Genomic DNA, 20,108 nt, shown 5'->3' with positions numbered 1-20,108 from the left:
ATCCATGTGTGTCGGTGTTTTTGTCAAAAGTGTCCTATTTATCTGTCAATAAAGACAAAATGTGAACATGTGTGGCATTGATTGTCTTCTGTAGTCGATATTCCCCCGCCAAAAAATGTCTCATTTCAAAGGCTAGTTACGGCTTTGTCCTCAGCAAAACAGTGCATTCACGACATACGAAACTGCGCAGCAGCTCTTGACCTATAACATGACATCAGTGTTTTGATAAATGTTCCATTCACTCAGCCACTTGTCCGTTGCAAAGGCAGCAATCGTAATCGAACGGAAATGTCCTTATTTGGAAGGTACTCGACATCCATTGGTTCGTGTCATAAACCGAAATCGGGAACCAGTTTACTTTGTGAGTGCGCATGCTCAGCTTACGAATTTTGCATACGGAAACTACCGAAGAGACTCTCGGCCATGACGGGAACACCCGAAGTTCACTCGGTTTTACAACATCCTGGTTACACATCAAACGATCGGTGACAACCGAAAGCGAATTTTTCCTTGAGAAACCACCTTTGATACGATAACAATGGCTCGAAATAAGAAAGAGGACAACGTCTTTATTAGTTCGGTTAGCAACAACAAGTAGTTCCGCTGGCACTAGGCCAAAGTTTGGATTCTGTCGGTGTTTCCGATACAGAGGAAAGCTTTGATCTCCACGCAGATCCACAGGTCGCCATTTCCGAACACGCCATGCAGCAGACTTTTTACGTCTCGGCACTGGCTTGCTTTGCGCTGAATTTGAGTCAGTTTCTGTGCAGTATCTCCTCGACAAGCAAGTTGAGCATTTGCTACGCAAAAAAACAAAAACAGGAGAAAGTATCCAACATCAGTCAGATTATCGGTAATGTTTGCTGGGCCTGCCATTTCCCGAACGAAACTGGATCAGCAACTGTTTGTATCAATCTGCGCTTTCGTAAATTCCGTCACTGTCTTGACGAACTGTGTCATTTTCTTCACCGCGATACACAGTTCATTGCGAAGAGCTTCCTCAGTAAATCGTTCAGATTCCACGTACGATTTGTTGTCAAAAAACAACTCAAACGAAAGTTTCAAACTCATCATCCTCCATCTTGCTTGTCGAAGCACCAAAGTACTGTATCGATGTAAAAACAAAAGCAGAAAACTTCGAGGAAACCAACAAATCGACGAGATAACGGAAGGAAATAAGTCTCGTTCTGGCTCAAGTAAGTTACCGTTAAAAATACCGTTATTCTCGCATGCAAATACAAACGAGAATCGGGTCATTGATACACGTTTAGCGCTGGGGCAGTATCCCCATGCTGGTTGACAGAGGGAAAGAAAGGATGGACGCATAAATTCTCTGCTGGCGTGCTAAAGGCTAAGTAGTTTGCAATTCAAATAAACTAAGCTGTTCATTCATAACACAGTTTTGTCCTTGTGTGTCTGTTTCAATAGTGTTTCTGTGGTGTTCAATCTTCAATGTCGTTTTTCTCAGTTCAGCCATTTTGCCTACGGTTACGTCTTGGGTTACGCGATTTCTCTGGCTGTAATTTAGCTAGAGCAATATTTTCTTTTGTAGTTTGTGCAGAATATAACATTCTGGGGGATTACGAAGGGATTTTGCTGAAATTTTATTATAGTCATATCCAGATTATTTCAAAAAATAATTTTGCAAGCGTTACCCTAAAGTTTGACAGTTGTAACAAAGAAGTGTTCCTAACTCCAAATATAAATATAATAAACAAGATCTGCTTCGTAATCCCCTAGAGCATACCCAGAAGGATAAAATAAAACAATAATTAGAAGTGTGACAATCACATCTGATGAAAATCCGTGTATCTCCTGTACTCCACTTTTGTCTGTATTTTGACTGTTTTTGTCGCGTAAAACAAAAACCAGCAACCGAAAATACAAAAAGTGACTATTCTTTGTCATCATTTGTTCATTTCTTTCATAAAATAACATTCAGACACAATAAAACATTGAAAATTAAAAAAAAGGTAGTGCACTGGCCCACCTCCCCTTAACGGCTAACGTCAGAACTCTGGTAATGTTAATTCTCCATTTTCGGTGGATGCATGCTTCATGTGTTTCTAAAACCAACCAAAACAGGATCTTTTTCGTGCATTCTTGGTTTTGCGCTTGTGTGTACACATGAAGGGGGATAAAGCACTGGCAGGTCTGCACATAAGTTGACCTGAGAGATCACAAAAATCTCCACCCTTAACCAGGTGAGCACTCAACCTTCCACATTGGAGGCCGACACACATATTTAAGAATGATACAAAAATTGAAGCTGGCACTGCTGTGAGCAATTTGTATTGTTGACTGTTTATTTTTGGCTCACGTAAGTGTAGCCTATGCGATCGTAACTTTGTCTGTGCGTGCGTGCGTATGTGCGTGCGTGCGTGCGTGTGTATGTCTGTGGTAGAAACTCTAACATTTGAAGACGTCACATTACATTGACGTCACATTATGACGTAAGAGGGTTAGACGTCACGCGAAGGAAGTACTGAAAGTCTCGGTCATTATTATTTTGAGCGGGCTGAGACTAGTTGGCAGTCGTGTCCCTGTAAGTAGGCTACATGCAGACAGACAGATCTAGATCTAGTGTCTCGCTTTCTTGCACAGTTTCACCTATGCTCTTTCTGTGTGTGTGTGTGTGTGTGTGTGTGACGGAGTGATTGAGTTTGTGTTACTGTTTGTCGATTTCTTACGTGAGCCTTGATGGCTTCGCCTCTTGTTAATTTTTATGGGTGTCACCTGATTTGAATTTACAGTCTGAACTTTCACAGTATTTTCACATTATCTTTCCTACCTTATGTTTTCTTTCTGCTGTATCTCCTTCTTCCTCTCTTCTGACAACTCTTGAAGTTCTTCTGTTCTGTCCCTGCAAAGCAAAAATATTAAATTTTTTAGACTGAACTCACAAGTTGTCATATACAAAAGAAAAGAAAAATGTGATAAGCTAAGCTTAATTTGCTCAACACACATATAAACACAGACAGACAGACAAACAGACAGACAGACAAACAAACACACAGCAACAGAAAAAGACAGGCAGATTGGGAGATAGAAAGGAGAGGGGAAACTGCGAGACAGAGGGAGAGAAAGAGACAGAGAGAGGGGAGATAGAGAGATATATAAAGAGAGGATGAGAGAGGATGAGAGACAAGCCCAGACAGTCAAAAAAAGAAAAGGAAAAAGCAGACAGAAATAAGGCGGGCAGAAGAACATTAGAACCAGAACCAGCGATAGAGGGGGGAGGGGGGGGGATTGGGGAGGAGGGATAGTCATTAGATTGGCCAGGTAACTTACCTGTAATAAATAACATGACCGTCATCACAGATGTAGAGGGGCCAGACGTTGAGGGAAGCCACCTGGGGGTTCCAGTCCAGGTCAGCGTGCATCTCCAGCACCGACGTCTCACACGGGAATGTCCCCTTTCCCTGCAACACACACAAGCAAATTCTCTATTACATCTGTCTACGCTTAGAATGAAAACACACACAAACTTGTCTTACATCATTCCCTGCAACACACACAAACAAGCAAATTCTCTGTTACATCTCCTAACAATCAGTGTTCTTCCCAAGCCTTGGTCTGTCATTTACACATATTTTTTTCATCTGACGCAATGCTCGGGCCCGACGAATGTCTTGGACAGTTTTGACACCCGGGATGTCTTTTGACACAATTTTTTGCGGCCCGGACATTTTGACAGTTATATATATTTCGAATCCAGGTCTAACTGACCTGTTGTCCTCTGTGTCTGGAAACAACACTGCATATGTATGAAAAATCCATACAAACCTGTCATACATCAATCCTCCAAACAAAAATTGAAATCTACGCTCACACCAACAATCTTACTTGATGCTAATTTCGAAGAGCCAAAGTATAGATCCAATCTGCGACTCTCAAAGATGAAGAAATGTAAAATCAGAATGGATCTACAGCTGACTTTGTCATTATGATGTAGTGAGCCCTGGAGCTAGGCAATCAGGATTCTTCTTAAGCCTTGTTCAAAATCAGAAAGTTATCCACCCGAAGAGAAAAGTTTGTGTGCAGCTTGATTTATTTGTAGTCAAATATGCACACACAATTCATTCTCACTGTACGTAAAGCATACATTGCACTAGAAACACTTACCTTTGCAAACTCCACATTTTCCAAGGGAATACCACTGGCTTCTGAGATCTGCAGACAGAAGTTCCAATACTTGTTTAAACACTTGTAACAAAGATATTAGGTCAACAAATGCATTACACATCAAAAGTGCCCCTCTTTCCACAAACGCACACAAACACATTCACAGAGAGAAAGACAGATAGACAGACAGACAGATAGCCACATATCTTTTGTCTCATCTCTTCTTTCCCCATACACACATTCACAACCAGCCAGCCAGATCGCCGCATATTTTTTGTTTCAGCTTCTATTTCCCCAACACAAACATACATTCAGAGACAGCCAGCCAGCCAGCCAGCTAGATAGCCACATATTTTGTGTCTCACCTCCTCTTTCCCCATACACACATTTACAGCCAGCCAGACAGCCAGCCAGAGGGCAACATACCTTTTGCCTGAGCTCCTCCACAGCCTGGTGAGAGAGCACCACCTCCTGGAAAGGATCCAGGGTGAAGGTGGACGGGCGCCAGCGCCTCAGGTAAACCGCTAACTGCTGCATGCTCCTCAACTCATCCGGCTCTGCAAAGGCAACAAGAAAAATGGCTCACTTAGCCAAGTAACAGTCTGAAATGTTTACGACTATTATAACAAACATTACCTTCTTCCTCAATACAATCTATTTAGAATCGGACCACCTTGCCTCTTTAAGTTTCACTTCATTTCATAATTTATCGTCCCACGCCTGGAAAATTTACGCCACTTCCTCCCTGAAGAAAGCTAGCATCAACAAGAGTCATGCTACCCTAATGTGTTTGTGTTTAGGTGTAATCAACTACCTGCACTGCTGGTAGTAAGCCATTGTTAAAACATGTATTTGCCTCTTGCAGGCAGTATTTTTCTTTAATTAAAAATCTATAGGACTAACAGATAACATTAACTGGATGATCAGAGATCTTCAGAAATGTGTTTTTTTCCCCCGAGATGATTTTTTTCCCCCTGTTCTACAAAACCTATTCTTGGTGTCAAAGCTGTCTTTCATGTGCCGCTGATGTTAAATGTCATGCTCAACTCAACAGCACCACACAGTCATTCATCAGCGACTATTTCTTTCCTGTCCGTGCCAAATCTATGAACAGCAAACTCGGCCAATTTATGGCTTCACTGGTCAACGCCTTCAGGCACAAAACTATGCACATAAATTTGAATTCTTCTTGACAGCAGTCATAATCATTCCTCTTGAGTTCAACCTATGACTGGGTGGCCGAGTGGTAATTACGCACTTGCGCTCGGAAGCGAGAGGTTGCAAGTTCGACCCTGGGTCAGGGCGTTAGCAATTTTCTCCCCCCTTTCCTAACCTAGGTGGTGGGTTCAAGTGCTAGTCTTACGGATGAGACGAAAAACCGAGGTCCCTTCGTGTACACTACATTGGGGTGTGCACGTTAAAGATCCCACGATTGACAAAAGGGTCTTTCCTGGCAAAATTGTATAGGCATAGATAAAAAATGTCCACCAAAATACCCGTGTGACTTGGAATAATAGGCCGTGAAAAGTAGGATATGCGCCGAAATGGCTGCGATCTGCTGGTCGATGTGAATGCGTGATGTATTGTGTAAAAAAATTCCATCTCACACGGCATAAATAGATCCCTGCGCCTTGAGTCCGAGTCTGGAGATACGCGCGCGATGTAAGACTTCATATAACATAACGATGGCACCCCCCTTCAAGACCTAAGACCCCCCCCCCCCCCCCCAATTGAAGACTTTCCTCCTTTTAAAACTTGGTTTTCTCACACTTTTGGTTCATAACCTCTGTAAATTTACCCCCATTTACCAAGACTCACTCCTTTTTAAGACCTGATTTTCTGAGATTTTTGAAGGTCCACAAGGGGGTTCCATTGTACTAACTTTTCTCTAGAAGTTAATCAAGATTACTTCATCTTTTGTGCGTATTCAAAAAAGGAGGTCTAGTGCAATGCGTGAACATGTGTGCCAGCAAAGAGGTGTACTCACTGTCGAGGATTTCCAGGAAGACCTCCCAGTTGGGGAAGATGGCGATCTCATCCTCATACACCTGACTGTTGATGTAGACAGTGCCAGGGTTCTTCCACGACTTCTTCCGCAAACGACACCTGCAACGCACAGACAGGTAAGCTTTACAGGTGCAAAGTTATGGAGAATTCTTTGTAGTAGCCCTCCAAATGACTGAACAGAACTAGTCACGTCAACATCATCTGTAACCAGTTTTATTTTATTTTATTAAAGCCTAAACAGCCGCAGGCTTGTTATTGTTTTCATTTTATAACAATGTAAACTTCATGAACATGTAAAACATGAATAAACGTTGTTTAAAGCAAACAGCAAATATTTTTAGAGCTGGTATCATAGCCAAGAACAAATCATAAATCTCACAAGCCAAGGTTTTAAACACAGTTCTTTCCCATTGACCGTTCAGATAAGTTAGTATCACGTAATGAAAACTTTTTTAGAAGTTTTTTTCCGATCTAAAAAATTCAAAATGGCGGCCGAAAGTCGGACATCAACTTGTAGACCTGTTTTCAAATGATACAGTGTTCTGGAAGCTCTACAAGAAGTGATTTATGGATTACCACACAGAAGAATACTTTTATGGGCTATAATGTGAGTACCTGATGTTTGACACCAGTTTTAGCTGTGTTTTCTGCGGTTGTACGTGCTGCAGTGTGTGTGTGAAAGTTTAGAAACTGTAATTTTTGACAAAAATGGTCATTATATCGATTTTTACTATAACAATCACAAACTAAGTCCAATGATCATGTTATCACATAATAGCCAAGGGCATAAGCAAACCACATGCCAAAGATGTAAGAGATATCTCAATAAATGATTGAGCAGTGAACAGATTAGTGAACCTACCGAAGAAAGTGAAATTTGCCCTGGCGCACAGCAATACCAAAATGCTGTTATACTGAGGCAGTGAAAGGGTTAAAGGTGCTTATAATTACAATTAACACAGGAAAATAATCTAGCAGTCACACACCCTCCCCTGCAGATTTTTAAGACCAATGATTTCTTCTCAGTTGTACCCTATCCGATGTCCTTCTTCTTGACCAGCTTTACAGATCAGATTCAGATTTGAATGACTATCCTCCTAAACGAAGTAGGTGACCTCCACCCACCTTTCTACGGGATATCAATGCTGCACTCCACTCTCTTTCTCTCCTAAGTTTCTAACTTTTCACATCCCTTCAAAAAAGAAGTAAGGTGATGTGCACCCACCTGTCTACGGGGACGTCGATGCTGCACTTCTCCTTGATGTCGGGGAGGATGAGTTGCTTGGACTCCAGCACGGTCATGCCCTTGGCGAAGATGGTCTCCATGAGGAACTTGCAGGGCTCAGCGTCGTTAACATTCAGCTGGTACACCTTCACGCGGTGCTCGCCCGGCCTCAGTGCTCGCCCCATCTTCACATTCAGCTGTGGAGGAACCTTCTTATATTTTACAGTGTCAGTAGAGTAGTGGTCCATGTTTTAATTGGTGGGAACAACTTCAACGCACCTTTAAGATATATTTTGATCAGCTGTGGACACACCTTTCTACGTTTCACAGTGTCAGTACAGCAGTGGTCCATGTTTGAATTGGTCGGAACAATTTCAATGCGCCCTTACTTGGGAGAAGACATGAAAAGAGTTAATGAGTTTTCTTGTCAAACCTTTCTTGGGGATCACCTCTTTTTAGCAACCATTTTGAATACCTGCACATCGTGTGCCTCATTATTATACGACATAAGACAAATACAGATTTCTACTAATTTATGTTCACCTAAAAAACAGCAAATTTGAATAACCTGTCATCAAATTCAGACAGAAATAACCGAAAAGAAGCCATAATAGTTACTTTGTTTAATTAAAAACACCCCAAAGGAGACATACAAAATGTCATCAAAAAGCGTCTCATAATACCGTCACATACCTTCCCATCCTCCAAGAAAGACAATGTGTCTGAGAGTCGAACACTTTCAAACTCTTGGTTGTTGGAGTATACTCGATACACCTGCAAAACCAGTGGAGATGAGTGTTAAATCATGAAAGCTATTTGCTCCGAACTGTTCCTGTCACTGCTCTACTTTCCTCGTCTTTGCCACAACGAAACACAATACTTTGGTACTGTGGTGATCATAGAACATCAGGAAAAAATATTATCAGGACTTGATATTGATGCGAGAGCAAACTAAGAAAGACATTTTGTGCCTGAATGAAAAAATAAACAACAACAGAACGAAGAACAAACAAAAAAACTAAGAAATCAGCATCCCAGCCTCAGAGTTGATTAGGAAGTTCCCAACAATCGCATGTCAAATGTTAAGAATAAGTATATGAGAGCAAAGCATCTCACCTTGAAGTTCTCTGAGGTAGTGCCCACATGTTGTTCCAACTCTTTCTTGAAAGCCCCAAGGGTTATTCTCTTGTCCACAAACACGGTTAAACCTGTTGATACCAACATCAAAAACAGTGTACTTATGCACAAAACTTCTTGGAGAAAGAAGAAGGGAAAAACCATAACCCAACCAAGGACAACAACGAAGACAGATCAAGCATGATATTTCTTTTTTCATGAGCCCACAACACCATTTTACAGAATAGGACTTAGGAGTGAAAGGGCTGAATGCCAAACTACAAATAACCAAGGAAATATGATTTCTTTTATTACTATCTCCTAACTGATGCTCATCCTCTTCACATTTGACATTTCCTGTCACCATCTTTCATCAAAGCACTCAACATTTTTGCGAACTCTTTATAGGCTTTAGGCCAATGCTGCATTTTCCCACGCACCCCTGATAGGCTGTCTTAATTGTGTATGTACAACTCTCACCAGACACATAGATGTATGTAGGATATCTGCCTGACACTGCCATGGTATACTCGTTAGCCTCCTTCGTTCAAAACTTCATTATTTTTCTTCTGACCCACATACTTATCAAATTTACACTTTCTAACATAGCCATACGCACCCATGAAATCACTTACGAAAAAGAACACTAATGCTTATCACAAAGTACATCAAGGAAACTCACTGCGCACTCCAGGGTCCGACACACCCATGGGCACAGCGAAGAAGTAACGATGTGAGTCCTCTTCTGCTTCCCACCCGCTCTGACCCACACCTGAGCTGGATTCGAACCCGCTTTCCGTCGACTCCTTGCCGTGCATGCTGGACGTGTCTGTCGTGGGGTTGCTCAGCTTCCCCAGTGACTGAGGAGGAGGAGGTGGGGGTGGAGGAGGGGGAGGAGGAGGAGGCGGGTGACATTTGGCATTGGTGACCTCCGCGTCCCAGTCTTCATTTTGTGGAATGGGGACAGTGGAGGAGGCGGTGGGGGAGGGAAAGGGGACAGACGCTGAGGCCGCAGCAGCAGCAGCGACATCACTTAACGACGCTGCCTGATCTAACGACACACCCTCACGGCTACACCCGGGGTCCACTTTCAAATTCCCCCTCACATTCACACTGTCCACCACCACCTCGTCACCGCCGCCTTCTTCCCTTCCAGGGGAAGAAAACGGCACGCCCTGTCCACTCAAGTCTGTGGGGGCAGGGGGAGGGGGAGCGTGAAACTCCCCGCAGTCATTTTCCAAATCATCCGGAGAGGATAGGGGAGCGTCGTGGGGGGAGGGGAAATTGGCGGAGAGAGAAAACTCGGCGCTGGTGCTGGTATCCTGACTGGACGAGCTGGGACCCACGGGGCTGTTGCTACGTCCCTCCGACCCCGACGGAGAGCAGTGAAGGGACGAGTTGGAGTTGTTGTCGTTGTCGCTGCCGGGCCCGGGCGGGTCCACCACAAAGTCTCTGGTAGCCAGCTGGGAGCGACAGCTGTGGTAGATGGAGGGGTCGCTGTGAGAGGTGTGCACGCTCAGGTTGCCCAGCCCCATCCCCAGCGAGACCAGGTCCCCGCCTAGCACGCCCCCCACCCCGTAGTCCAGCTCTCCACTGTAGTCGCCCCCAGCAACGCCACCCAGGGAGCTGCGGCGCTCACGCATGGAGGCTGTGCGTTGGTCGTAGTCGCCCGGTTCTCCGCAAGCTCCCTGTGCCCGCGCCGAGTAGTACTCCAGCCGCTGGCGTGTCTGTTGTAAGGAGTTCAGGTACTGTGTCATCGTTTCTGAAAACAAATCTCATTCTGTAGTGGGGTCCACGTCATAGAAACAAAGCAAAATGAAGGCAGTTGCGCATACTGAAACAAAGTAGAGTCGAACCTGTCCTTGCAGCCACCTTTCCAAAGCCACAACCTGTTTACAATGACCACTGTGAAGGATCCCAAACGAATATTTCTTCTATACAGCAGTCCCTGCAATGTACGGCCCCCGGCGTGAGCGGACACCTGACATGTACGGACACATTTGCTCGGCACGGAGTGTTTTCCTTCTATATTTGCCCCCCCTTAAACGGACACCTGCAAAACGTGGACGCGGACACTCATTTTCGGTCCCAACAGCAGGTCATACCTCCAATGTACGGACAGACCATCGTCAAATTTTCACCACAACAAAATCGATAACAGAGCAGTCCGGCTCTTGGTACGAAGATCACAGCCGCAATGGCGTGATGACAGTCACTGATAACTTGAGTGCACATGTACCCATCAGGAGGTGGGGTAGTTTTGGTCAGGAGTGAAGAGTACATGCGAAGATGCCAACATGAAACTGCACTGAGCTCTTTATTCTTGTCTGTTGGACGTAAACAACAGAAACCACAGTCGATGAAGGTCCTGAGCGAAAGTGAGTGAAAAACCGGCCACAGTTCTCAGCATCGTGTGTCTGTGTGTAACCTCTTTCATTGACAAGATACTCTTGTTTCCCCTCAGCCTTGACCAGTGAGTCGGTTGCCTAATCTATGAACCCTTCAGTTGTCTTGCCTTGTCAAAAGTTACGACACAGTCAACTGGTTTTGCTCTGAGTGAACAGTGCAGCTGGCCTCAATTAGCTGACACCTCTCTGGCCACAGCCCCCAACAGTACATGGCTGGAGGGAGTGAGAGAGAGGAAGTGGGGGTGGAGGAGGGGGGGAGGAGGGTTAGCTGGCTAAACTCTGTGGGGTGTCCGGTGTCACTGCATGTCAGCAGGAAGAGCATTGTAGAGAAATAGAGAGGTGTACTCTTCCACAACATTTCCAAGCATCAGTTGTCACGGCTTGGGGTAGGCATTAGTGAGGGAGAGTGGGAGCTGTGTTATGTACAGTGTATTTCCGACTGAAGAGTGAAAAGTCACTGCCATGCCACATGATCGGCATGCAGTCAATAAAGCCAGACAAGAAAAAAATAAATTACATGATTATGACATGCAGCTCTATCTGCTGCTATTTATTCAAACTGGTTTTCAAGCTTATTCTTGCAAAGCATCTGCACACGCTCCTCTGTACTGTGTTTGTGTGGCTGCTTTCGTATGTCAGCGCATGGTGAGTGTGTTCACTGCCTTGAGGATTTATTTTATCTCTTCTTTTCAACACTTTTCAAACAAATCCTTTTTACAAAACGTTTAAAGAACTATTAGGAGTTTATTGTTATTATTTAGTTGCCACAAGAAGTGATTAGCATAGACTCAATCCTGTTGTTTGTGTGTCTCTGTGCAAGTCGAGTGTATGGCCCGGGGGAGGGGGTGGTGTGGTCACCCCTCCCGTGACCGGACACCTGCAATGTACGGACAGTTTAGCTAGGGCCCAAGGGTGTCCGTTCATGAGAGGGACTGCTGTACAATTCACCTTTCCATTGCGACAACCTGTCTTCAACGACCAGTTTTTGTTTGTCCCCTCGACGGGCGTTGTGGCGGGGTGGTAAGACGTCGGCCTCCTAATCGGAAGGTCGAGGGTTCGAATCCCGGCCGCGGCCGCCTGGTGGGTTAAGTGTGGAGATTTTTCCGATCTCCCAGGTCAACTTATGTGCAGACCTGCTAGTGGCTTATCCCCCTTCGTGTGTACACGCAAGCACAAGACCAAGTGCGCACGTAAAAGATCCTGTAATCCATGTCAGAGTTCGGTGGGTTATAGAAAACACGAAAATACCCAGCATGCTTCCTCCGAAAGCGGCGTATGGCTGCCTAAATGGCGGGGTAAAAACGGTCATACACGTAAAATTCCACTCGTGCAAAAACACGAGTGTACGTGGGAGTTTCAGCCCACGAACGCAGAAGAAGAAGAAGAAGTTTGTCCCTTGGATGGTCGTTATAGACTGGTTCGACTGCTTAACAGAAAAAGTTTGTATCAAAGCCTAATGATCCTGAAAATATTTAAGAATAAATAATGCATCATAGATTCTGGTCTGCAAGCATTTATGACAGTTGGACACATAGTGATTCTCACATTTTCGTTCAAGCGTGATAATACTATTGTGTCTACAGGGTGGATATGAGATCTCTGACCTGGTAACAGGTCCTATGCAATGCAACTATCAGTATCAGGAACCATTAATACCGATCATGCATTTAAACTGTATCAACACGCCAAGAGCTGTAACACAAACATAACTTTAAACAGAAACTTGCAACTGAACTGACTTTAAGTTAACTATGACCGTTCAAACTTTACCTCAGGTTAAAACACAAGCAGTTTCCCCCTTGGTATAATAGCCTACCTGGTGTGGGAACATTGACATGAATGCGGATGGTGTTTTGATGACGGTCAAGCAGCTTGTACAGGTGACTCTGGACATAGGGCAGTTTGACATCCGACGCATCACCTGAGCACTCCACGTATACCTGAAAAGTTAACAAAAGTTATTAATTTCACCCACACACGATTTACCATTGTGGTTATGAAATACAGTTTAAACTGCAATGTACAGTTAATGCTATCAGCTACATGATTGCATCAAGAATGTCAAAAAGCCATGCCAGTTTGTACTCATTCAAATCATCCAAGGTCAGTTTCATTCTTAGAATTTACAACGTGCAACATGCAAAACAGCTGTTTTAAGAGTTAACAAGATGCAGCTGTTCTTAAAGTTTACTGACGAGAAGGAAATTAGAGCTTTTGCTGTGCCTTACCTTGTTGCTTTTGAAGAACCCCTCAGCCTTGAGTGTCTTGGAGGGGTTGGTCAGAAGACGCAGGTCGTTGTGGAAACGCTCCAGGACCAGACGCATCGAGTCCACAGGTAAACCCAACACCTGCACAAGTACAACAGAATGATGCAAATGAAACACACACACAAAAGCTGGAGAACACTTGAGGAAAAAAATCTGAAAATTGGCTGGGTTCCCAAGATGGCCCATCACAAACCCTGATGGTGCCCAGAGAGGAACAATTTTTTTTAGTGATTATAACAACAATCTGATGGCTTCTCCTAGCAGCCAGAACACTGAAAAGCGGATGTAGAAGTGGACTCAGAAAGATAGCTCCCCAATTATTTTCAAGAATTTTTTTTATCTTAGCCACATTTGTTCTCTCACAGCGACAGTCACCTTCAGAAAATCATAGAACCACAGAGAGTTCTCCAGTCTAACAAAGAGTTACAAAAAAAGCAGAAAGAAAGACAAGTCGCCATAGTCCCGATATATATATCATAGACTTGAAAGTGACGCCACATACTGAAATAAGAGCGACCGTTCGAGATTCACCCCGTAGGTCTGTGAGCCTGGCCACACACGGGGCCAAATGGTGTTAATGTCAGCAAGTCTTGGCCCAGAAAGGACACTCAGTGGTCACTCACCTGAGAGAGCAGGTTTTTGAACTCCTCCACGGTCTGCACCAGGTAGGCCCTCACGCTGACCGGCGGTCTGATGGTGTCGGTCTGGATGTCCACCAGGAACACCTTCACCGTCACTCCTACACACAACACACACAGAACGCGGCTATTACTTCTACACACAACACTCATAGAATGCAACCGTCACTCCTACACACAACACTCATAGAATGCAACCGTCACTCCTGCACACAACACACATAGAATGCAACCGTCACTCCTACACACAACACTCATAGAATGCAACCGTCACTCCTACACACAACACACATAGAACGCAACTGTCACTCCCACACACAACACACATAGAATGCAACCGTCACTCCTACACACAACTCATAGAATGCAACCGTCACTCGTACACACAACACACATAGAACGCAACCGTCACTCCTACACACAACACTCGTAGAATGCAACCGTCACTCCTACACACAACACACATAGAACGCAACCGTCACTCCTACACACAACACACATAGAATGCAACCGTCACTCCTACACACAACTCATAGAATGCAACCGTCACTCGTACACACAACACACATAGAACGCAACCGTCACTCCTACACACAACACTCATAGAATGCAACCGTCACTCCTACACACAACACACATAGAACGCAACCGTCAATGACTACACACACCACACAGATAATGCGACCGTCACACCTACACACAACACAACTTTAACACATCAAGCTTGCTACAGTGGAACTCCCCCTTAAAGACCTAAAAAAAAATGTGAGAAAATCAGGTCTTCAAAAGGAGGGACTCTTAAAATGGGGGTGCATTTACAGAGGTTATGAACAGAAAGTCTGAGAAAACACAATCTGAAAAGGGAGGGAGTCTTAAAAGGGAGGGAGTCTTAAATGGGGGTTCCACTGAAGCAAAGAATATAACAATGACTGAAATATTTGTCAAAGAATCATGTCTGAAGACGGAAAATACAAAAGGCATTTGTACTTTGTCACAGAAAATATATTGCCAAAAAAAGACAGAAATTTGAACAATTTTGTTTGTTTGTTTGTTTGCTTAACGCCTAGCCGACCACGAAGGGCCATATCAGGGCAGATTTGAACAATTACTGATAAGACAATATCTTGAAGAACAGTTCCTAAATTCTTGCAGCTAATGGTCATCATATGCTACTAATTTGAAATTAATCATGAAGTGAATAGAGTGCAGTGTCTTAAATTTGTATTTCTCTTGCGGTCCAAGATTTATGTTATTCTGTTCATCAACTTGGTTATTTGTAGATCTATTGATTTATTTACTAATAATTTTTTTAATTTAGTTTTCAAGCAAATTTTCTTTGCATCTTTTCTCATGCTATTCAATCAAGCGGTGGCTCTTAACCATGCATGCCTTTCTTTCTTTCTTTCTTTATTTGGTGTTTAACGTCGTTTTCAACCATTCAAGGTTATATCGCGACGGGGAAAGGGGGGAGATGGGATAGGGGAAAGGGGGGAGATGGGATAGAGCCACTTGTTAATTGTTTCTTGTTCACAAAAGCACTAATCAAAAAATTGCTCCAGGGGCTTGCAACGTAGTACAATATATGACCTTACTGGGAGAATGCAAGTTTCCAGTACAAAGGACTTAACATTTCTTACATACTGCTTGACTAAAATCTTTACAAACATTGACTATATTCTATACAAGAAACACTTAACAAGGGTAAAAGGAGAAACAGAACCGTTAGTCGCCTCTTACGACATGCTGGGTAGCATCGGGTAAATTCTTTCTCGTCCCAACCAATATGGGACTCCCCCTAACCCGCGGGGGGTCCATGCATGCCTCCATGCTCTCTTTATTCATAACCTCAAAGTTAACTTCACAATCAAACAATCCTTTCCCCTTCAGTATTTTATCACTTTCCTTCCACCAACATTTTCCCTTTTTCCTTTACATCACAGTAACCCACCTCCAGGTTTATAGGGCTGGAACACCTGGTCAGGTCGCCGCGTCTCCATTAAGAGGTCAAAGTTGTAGCTGGCCTTGACCCCGCCAAGGACAGTCGTCATCGTCTGCTGCTCCTCTCCCTCGTACGACCTCTCCAGCGAGTCCAGATACTCGTCGTACTTGACCAGGCGACAGCACGTGACGTCCACCAAGCCGTCAAGCTCGAACAGCTTCAGGGAAAAGAAAGATGAAGCTGTTATGTTAAGTGTGAATGAATAGTGATATGTTCATGCCCGCTATGCTCTGTCAATCACCACTATGCTGTGTCCATCACAATGGTGACGCCTCAATCACCACTCTCAATTTCGCCAGTTAAACTCTTATATATGTTACAGCTCAACTATGATTTTTTGACGTACAGTTATAGACTAAAAGAATCACAAATGAGGATAAAAAAGTGTGATGTTAAAACTGCAAACTCGATAAGAAAAAAAATTCAACAACTTACAACACATTCTCCACAAACAGAGCTTTCATCTGCAAAACATGCGTACATACAGACACAGGTGTAAAGTAAAAGAGACTGCCTTACGCTCCTGGAAATAAATACACAGATTCGAATACACCAAGATATTTTCTCTCTCAGACAACTTTATTCTCATGAACCCACTAAATGCAGACAAAGTGAAACCATAAGATGCTTATACTTGAAACATAGAAAAAGAAAGAAGAAAGAAACAGCATTACATAGGCACACACGAACCTGATGCACAAGGGTGGTGGCCTCAGCCAGAGTTTTATCTTTGTGGACATCTAGCCGCACCTCCATCTTCCTCTGGTCTTCTGGGTGAAACATGTACACTTTGATCTGGTGATATAACAAAACACATTGCAAGTTCACTGGTCATTGGGGTGAAACATGTACACTTTGATCTGGTGATATAACAAAACATATTGCAAGTTCACTGGTCATTGGGGTGAAACATGTACACTTTGATCTGGTGATATAACAAAACACATTGCAAGTCTTCTGGTCTTCTGGGTGAAACATGTACACTTTGATCTGGTGATATAACAAAACACATTGCAAGTTTATTCATCATACTGTCTAGAGAACGTGGTAATATTGTCACAAGATGACATGGAAAAACATGAGATCAGGTTCTATGATTAAATGAAACAATACCATGGAAGTAAGAAAAGAGTTAAAAAACAAAGGATTACTGTACTCACCAATACAAAGACGACACAAGACGATTAAATTTTCGCTTCTGGAAGCTTCATCAGGAAAAGAACACAAAAGACAACAAAAAACAGACGCAACACGGAACGAACAGGGTTTGAAAGAAAATGGAGGGGGAACACGCAAAAAGGGGAAGGAACTAAGATGATTACGAATTTTCGCTTCTGGAAGCTTCGATCTTTTCCTGATGAAGCTTCCAGAAGCGAAAATTCGTAATCGTCTTGTGTCGTCTTTGTATTGGTGAGTACAGTAATCCTTTGTTTTTTAACTTTGTTCATCTTACCACAGTCACTTCGTTGTTTAGAGTAAGAAAAGAGATAGATAGATAGATTGTACACAAACTTCTGTGTTATAGCACTAGGTGTAGTAGTATGAGACCCCTTATTGATGAAACATCTCCCTAAACAAGGCATTTCTTCAGCTATTCACTTGACCAAAATATGCCTCTTATCAAGGTATGATAAGACATTTGTCTACTCATCCCATCATGAGTGTCACTGTACTTCAACACTATAAGATATATTGACAGATGGGAGTAATGTTTATGGCCTCAAACTTGGACATTATTCTTGTTCACACACATTCACGTGTGCACTCATGCATTTCCATCCACTATTCCTCTCACCAAGCCGTTTGTACGTTTTGTTTGCAGCACTTAGGATCGAAAGAGTATCACGACTGTTAGCTTCTTCTTTCTTCATGCAACTTCAGCTCACACCAATTTCTGATATCTTTGCCTCTATTTGTGTAGCTGTGTAAACTGTGTACCTTGCATGTCGACTTGTCGAGTTCTCTTTGGCGGCGCTCCTGTTCCTCTTTGTGCTGCTGATCCAGCAGCTGCTGCTTCAAGGGGTCTGGGAAGTCTTCTGGTGCCATGAAGTCTGCAACACAACAGCAACAATTTGGTTTACCACTTCTTTGTGGTTTACATTCACTGGTTGCTTTTGTTTTCCTGATGTAAGAGATATGTTAACAGAGAGGGTATGGGAAAACATGCACGCACGCAAAGCTCATTCATGCACATACTCACACACACATTCTCACTCTCACTCTCTGTCACACACACACACACACACACACACACACACACACACACACACACACACACACACACACACACACACACACACACACACACACACACACACACACACACAGTTCAAATGTTTTTGAGAAAAATATGCAAGAAGTCCCATAGTGCTGATTAATTTCCCTGTAGCTTTAATTACAGAATGTCTGTTTGTGTGTGTAAGCAAGCATACTGAAACTCGACAAATGTAGAGTTTTAGGGTACCTATAGACAAGCTTGAAGGATTGAGAACTGGACATACCTCCATTCCTCTTCTTGTCAATTTGTCGATACATCAACATGTATGCACTTGTGGAGCTGCACAAAAAGATAAAATGTTCTCAATTTAAAATTTATGCATACAACAGACAAAATGCTGACTTACACGATAAAAGAGAACTTCATACAATTTCTGCATGAAAAAGATGCACATATACAAGTGAAGCCCTTGATGCCCATACAATAACAAAGGAACTAAAAATCTAACAAAACAAAAAACAAAACAAAAAACTCACACTCACACACACACTCTACACCAACAACAACAGGTTTGAAAAGAATGGAAAGTTATACAGAAAGTTACCTGCTATATGCAGAGGAGTAGTAACTTCTACTCATGGATGATCCTCCATACGTTTTCTGAATGTCATCGTATGTAATCTGCAAAAGACAATGCATGCAATTTACATAAGCTGCAAACAGTAGAACAGTTGATAACCAACATAACAAGAAGAGCAAACGCTCGATCGAGTCACTTTCGCAGTTCTGAATATTATATGAGGCATCAGATGGACAGGAAGAAATTGCTATTCACAACACAATGAGTCACGTTCACATAAAATTTGAGCCCGGTCACTTTTATAGTTTCCGAGAAAAGCCCAACGTTAAGTTGTGTGTTGCCGAACAGAAAAGGCTAGTTATCTCCCTTGTTTTTCTGATAACGTTCGTAAAAGGCTACAGATGTAAATACTTTGATGTAAAGAATAATCCTACAAAGTTTCAATCACATCCGATGAACTTTGTCAAAGATATAAAATGTCTAATTTTTCCTTTGACGCTGACCTGTGACCTTGAAAAAGGTCAAAGGTCAACGAAACCATCGTTAAAGTGTAGAGGTCATTGGAGGTCACGACTAAACAAAATATGAGCCCGATCGCTTTGATAGTTTCCGAGAAAAGTCCAACGTTAAGGTGGTGTCTACGGCCGGCCGGACAGACTAACACTGACCGATTACATAGAGTCACTTTTTCTCAAGTGACTCAAAAATGTTAAAGGCACAGTAAGCCTCCCGTAAACCATCACAGATACGGTCAGGCTTTTACACACAGTACAAACACCCTTTCATTTAAACACTCACCGATTGAGAACATCCTAGGTGCCCTCCGTAAAGAGCGAACAATTTTCAAAGAATTTATTTTTGCGTGGTTTATCTTACCCCTGAGCCATCGTGAACCCGTGTGATCCAGTTTCCCTTTTTCACAATGTAGTCGTTTGTAAGTCATTTGAATGTGACTCGATGTGAGCTTATCTACAATAGCACGTTTTTATGCACGAAATAAACGGCTGTGGTTCACAAGAACTCTAGCGATGGCTTTTGACTGTTGAGAGGAACGGCGAAATGCATAAACCGTCGTCTGCTGTGACCCTGCTTCCGGGCTTTTCTTTTTTCAAACTTTCACAACTTCGAATTGTACTGATCTTGTCTTGATGAAAAACAAATTCTTTTATGATTAAAGAATGTTTGTGTAACAAGCTGTCAATTTATTATTTAGATTTTAAAAGTTAGGTCTAGCGCAAAAACGCACCACGGTCCAAAAACATTCCGATAATCATCGATCCACGGCCATGGCCAGTTTACATCGATAGAATGAGACCCGAAGGGAAGTAACTCATTTTTGACCTGAGTTCAGGGTCCAAAAAGTGTTCGAGACAATCTGCAAAATTAATTCTTTAACAAGAAGAGCAAACGCTCGATCGAGTCACTTTCGCAGTTCTGAATATTATATGAGGCATCAGATGGACAGGAAGAAATTGCTATTCACAACACAATGAGTCACGTTCACATAAAATTTGAGCCCGGTCAC

General features: G+C 43.0%; 2 protein-coding genes across 3 annotated transcripts in view; both read right to left on the bottom strand.

The window, feature by feature from the left end:
• LOC138962037 (uncharacterized) overlaps positions 1-20,108 on the bottom strand; it is a 384,447-nt gene that overhangs the window by 110,929 nt on the left and 253,410 nt on the right. The gene's annotated exons all lie outside the window — the stretch shown is intronic.
• LOC138962018 (ubiquitin carboxyl-terminal hydrolase 47-like) overlaps positions 1-20,108 on the bottom strand; it is a 52,164-nt gene that overhangs the window by 5,874 nt on the left and 26,182 nt on the right. The window contains exons 16-32 of the mRNA XM_070333709.1: positions 18,608-18,684; positions 18,287-18,342; positions 17,724-17,836; positions 16,476-16,580; positions 15,735-15,942; positions 13,772-13,887; positions 13,110-13,229; positions 12,698-12,821; positions 9,156-10,235; positions 8,474-8,565; positions 8,051-8,131; positions 7,358-7,554; positions 6,113-6,231; positions 4,552-4,682; positions 4,126-4,173; positions 3,292-3,422; positions 2,792-2,863 (exon numbers count right to left, since the gene is read on the bottom strand). Coding sequence (XP_070189810.1) covers positions 2,792-2,863; positions 3,292-3,422; positions 4,126-4,173; positions 4,552-4,682; positions 6,113-6,231; positions 7,358-7,554; positions 8,051-8,131; positions 8,474-8,565; positions 9,156-10,235; positions 12,698-12,821; positions 13,110-13,229; positions 13,772-13,887; positions 15,735-15,942; positions 16,476-16,580; positions 17,724-17,836; positions 18,287-18,342; positions 18,608-18,684 — 2,870 coding nt within the window. The remainder of the gene's footprint in view (positions 1-2,791; positions 2,864-3,291; positions 3,423-4,125; positions 4,174-4,551; positions 4,683-6,112; positions 6,232-7,357; positions 7,555-8,050; positions 8,132-8,473; positions 8,566-9,155; positions 10,236-12,697; positions 12,822-13,109; positions 13,230-13,771; positions 13,888-15,734; positions 15,943-16,475; positions 16,581-17,723; positions 17,837-18,286; positions 18,343-18,607; positions 18,685-20,108) is intronic.

The sequence above is a fragment of the Littorina saxatilis genome, linkage group LG3 (genome assembly GCF_037325665.1).
Source record: "Littorina saxatilis isolate snail1 linkage group LG3, US_GU_Lsax_2.0, whole genome shotgun sequence".
Lineage (NCBI taxonomy): Eukaryota > Metazoa > Mollusca > Gastropoda > Littorinimorpha > Littorinidae > Littorina > Littorina saxatilis.
This window is presented reverse-complemented; position numbering and strand designations above follow the sequence as displayed.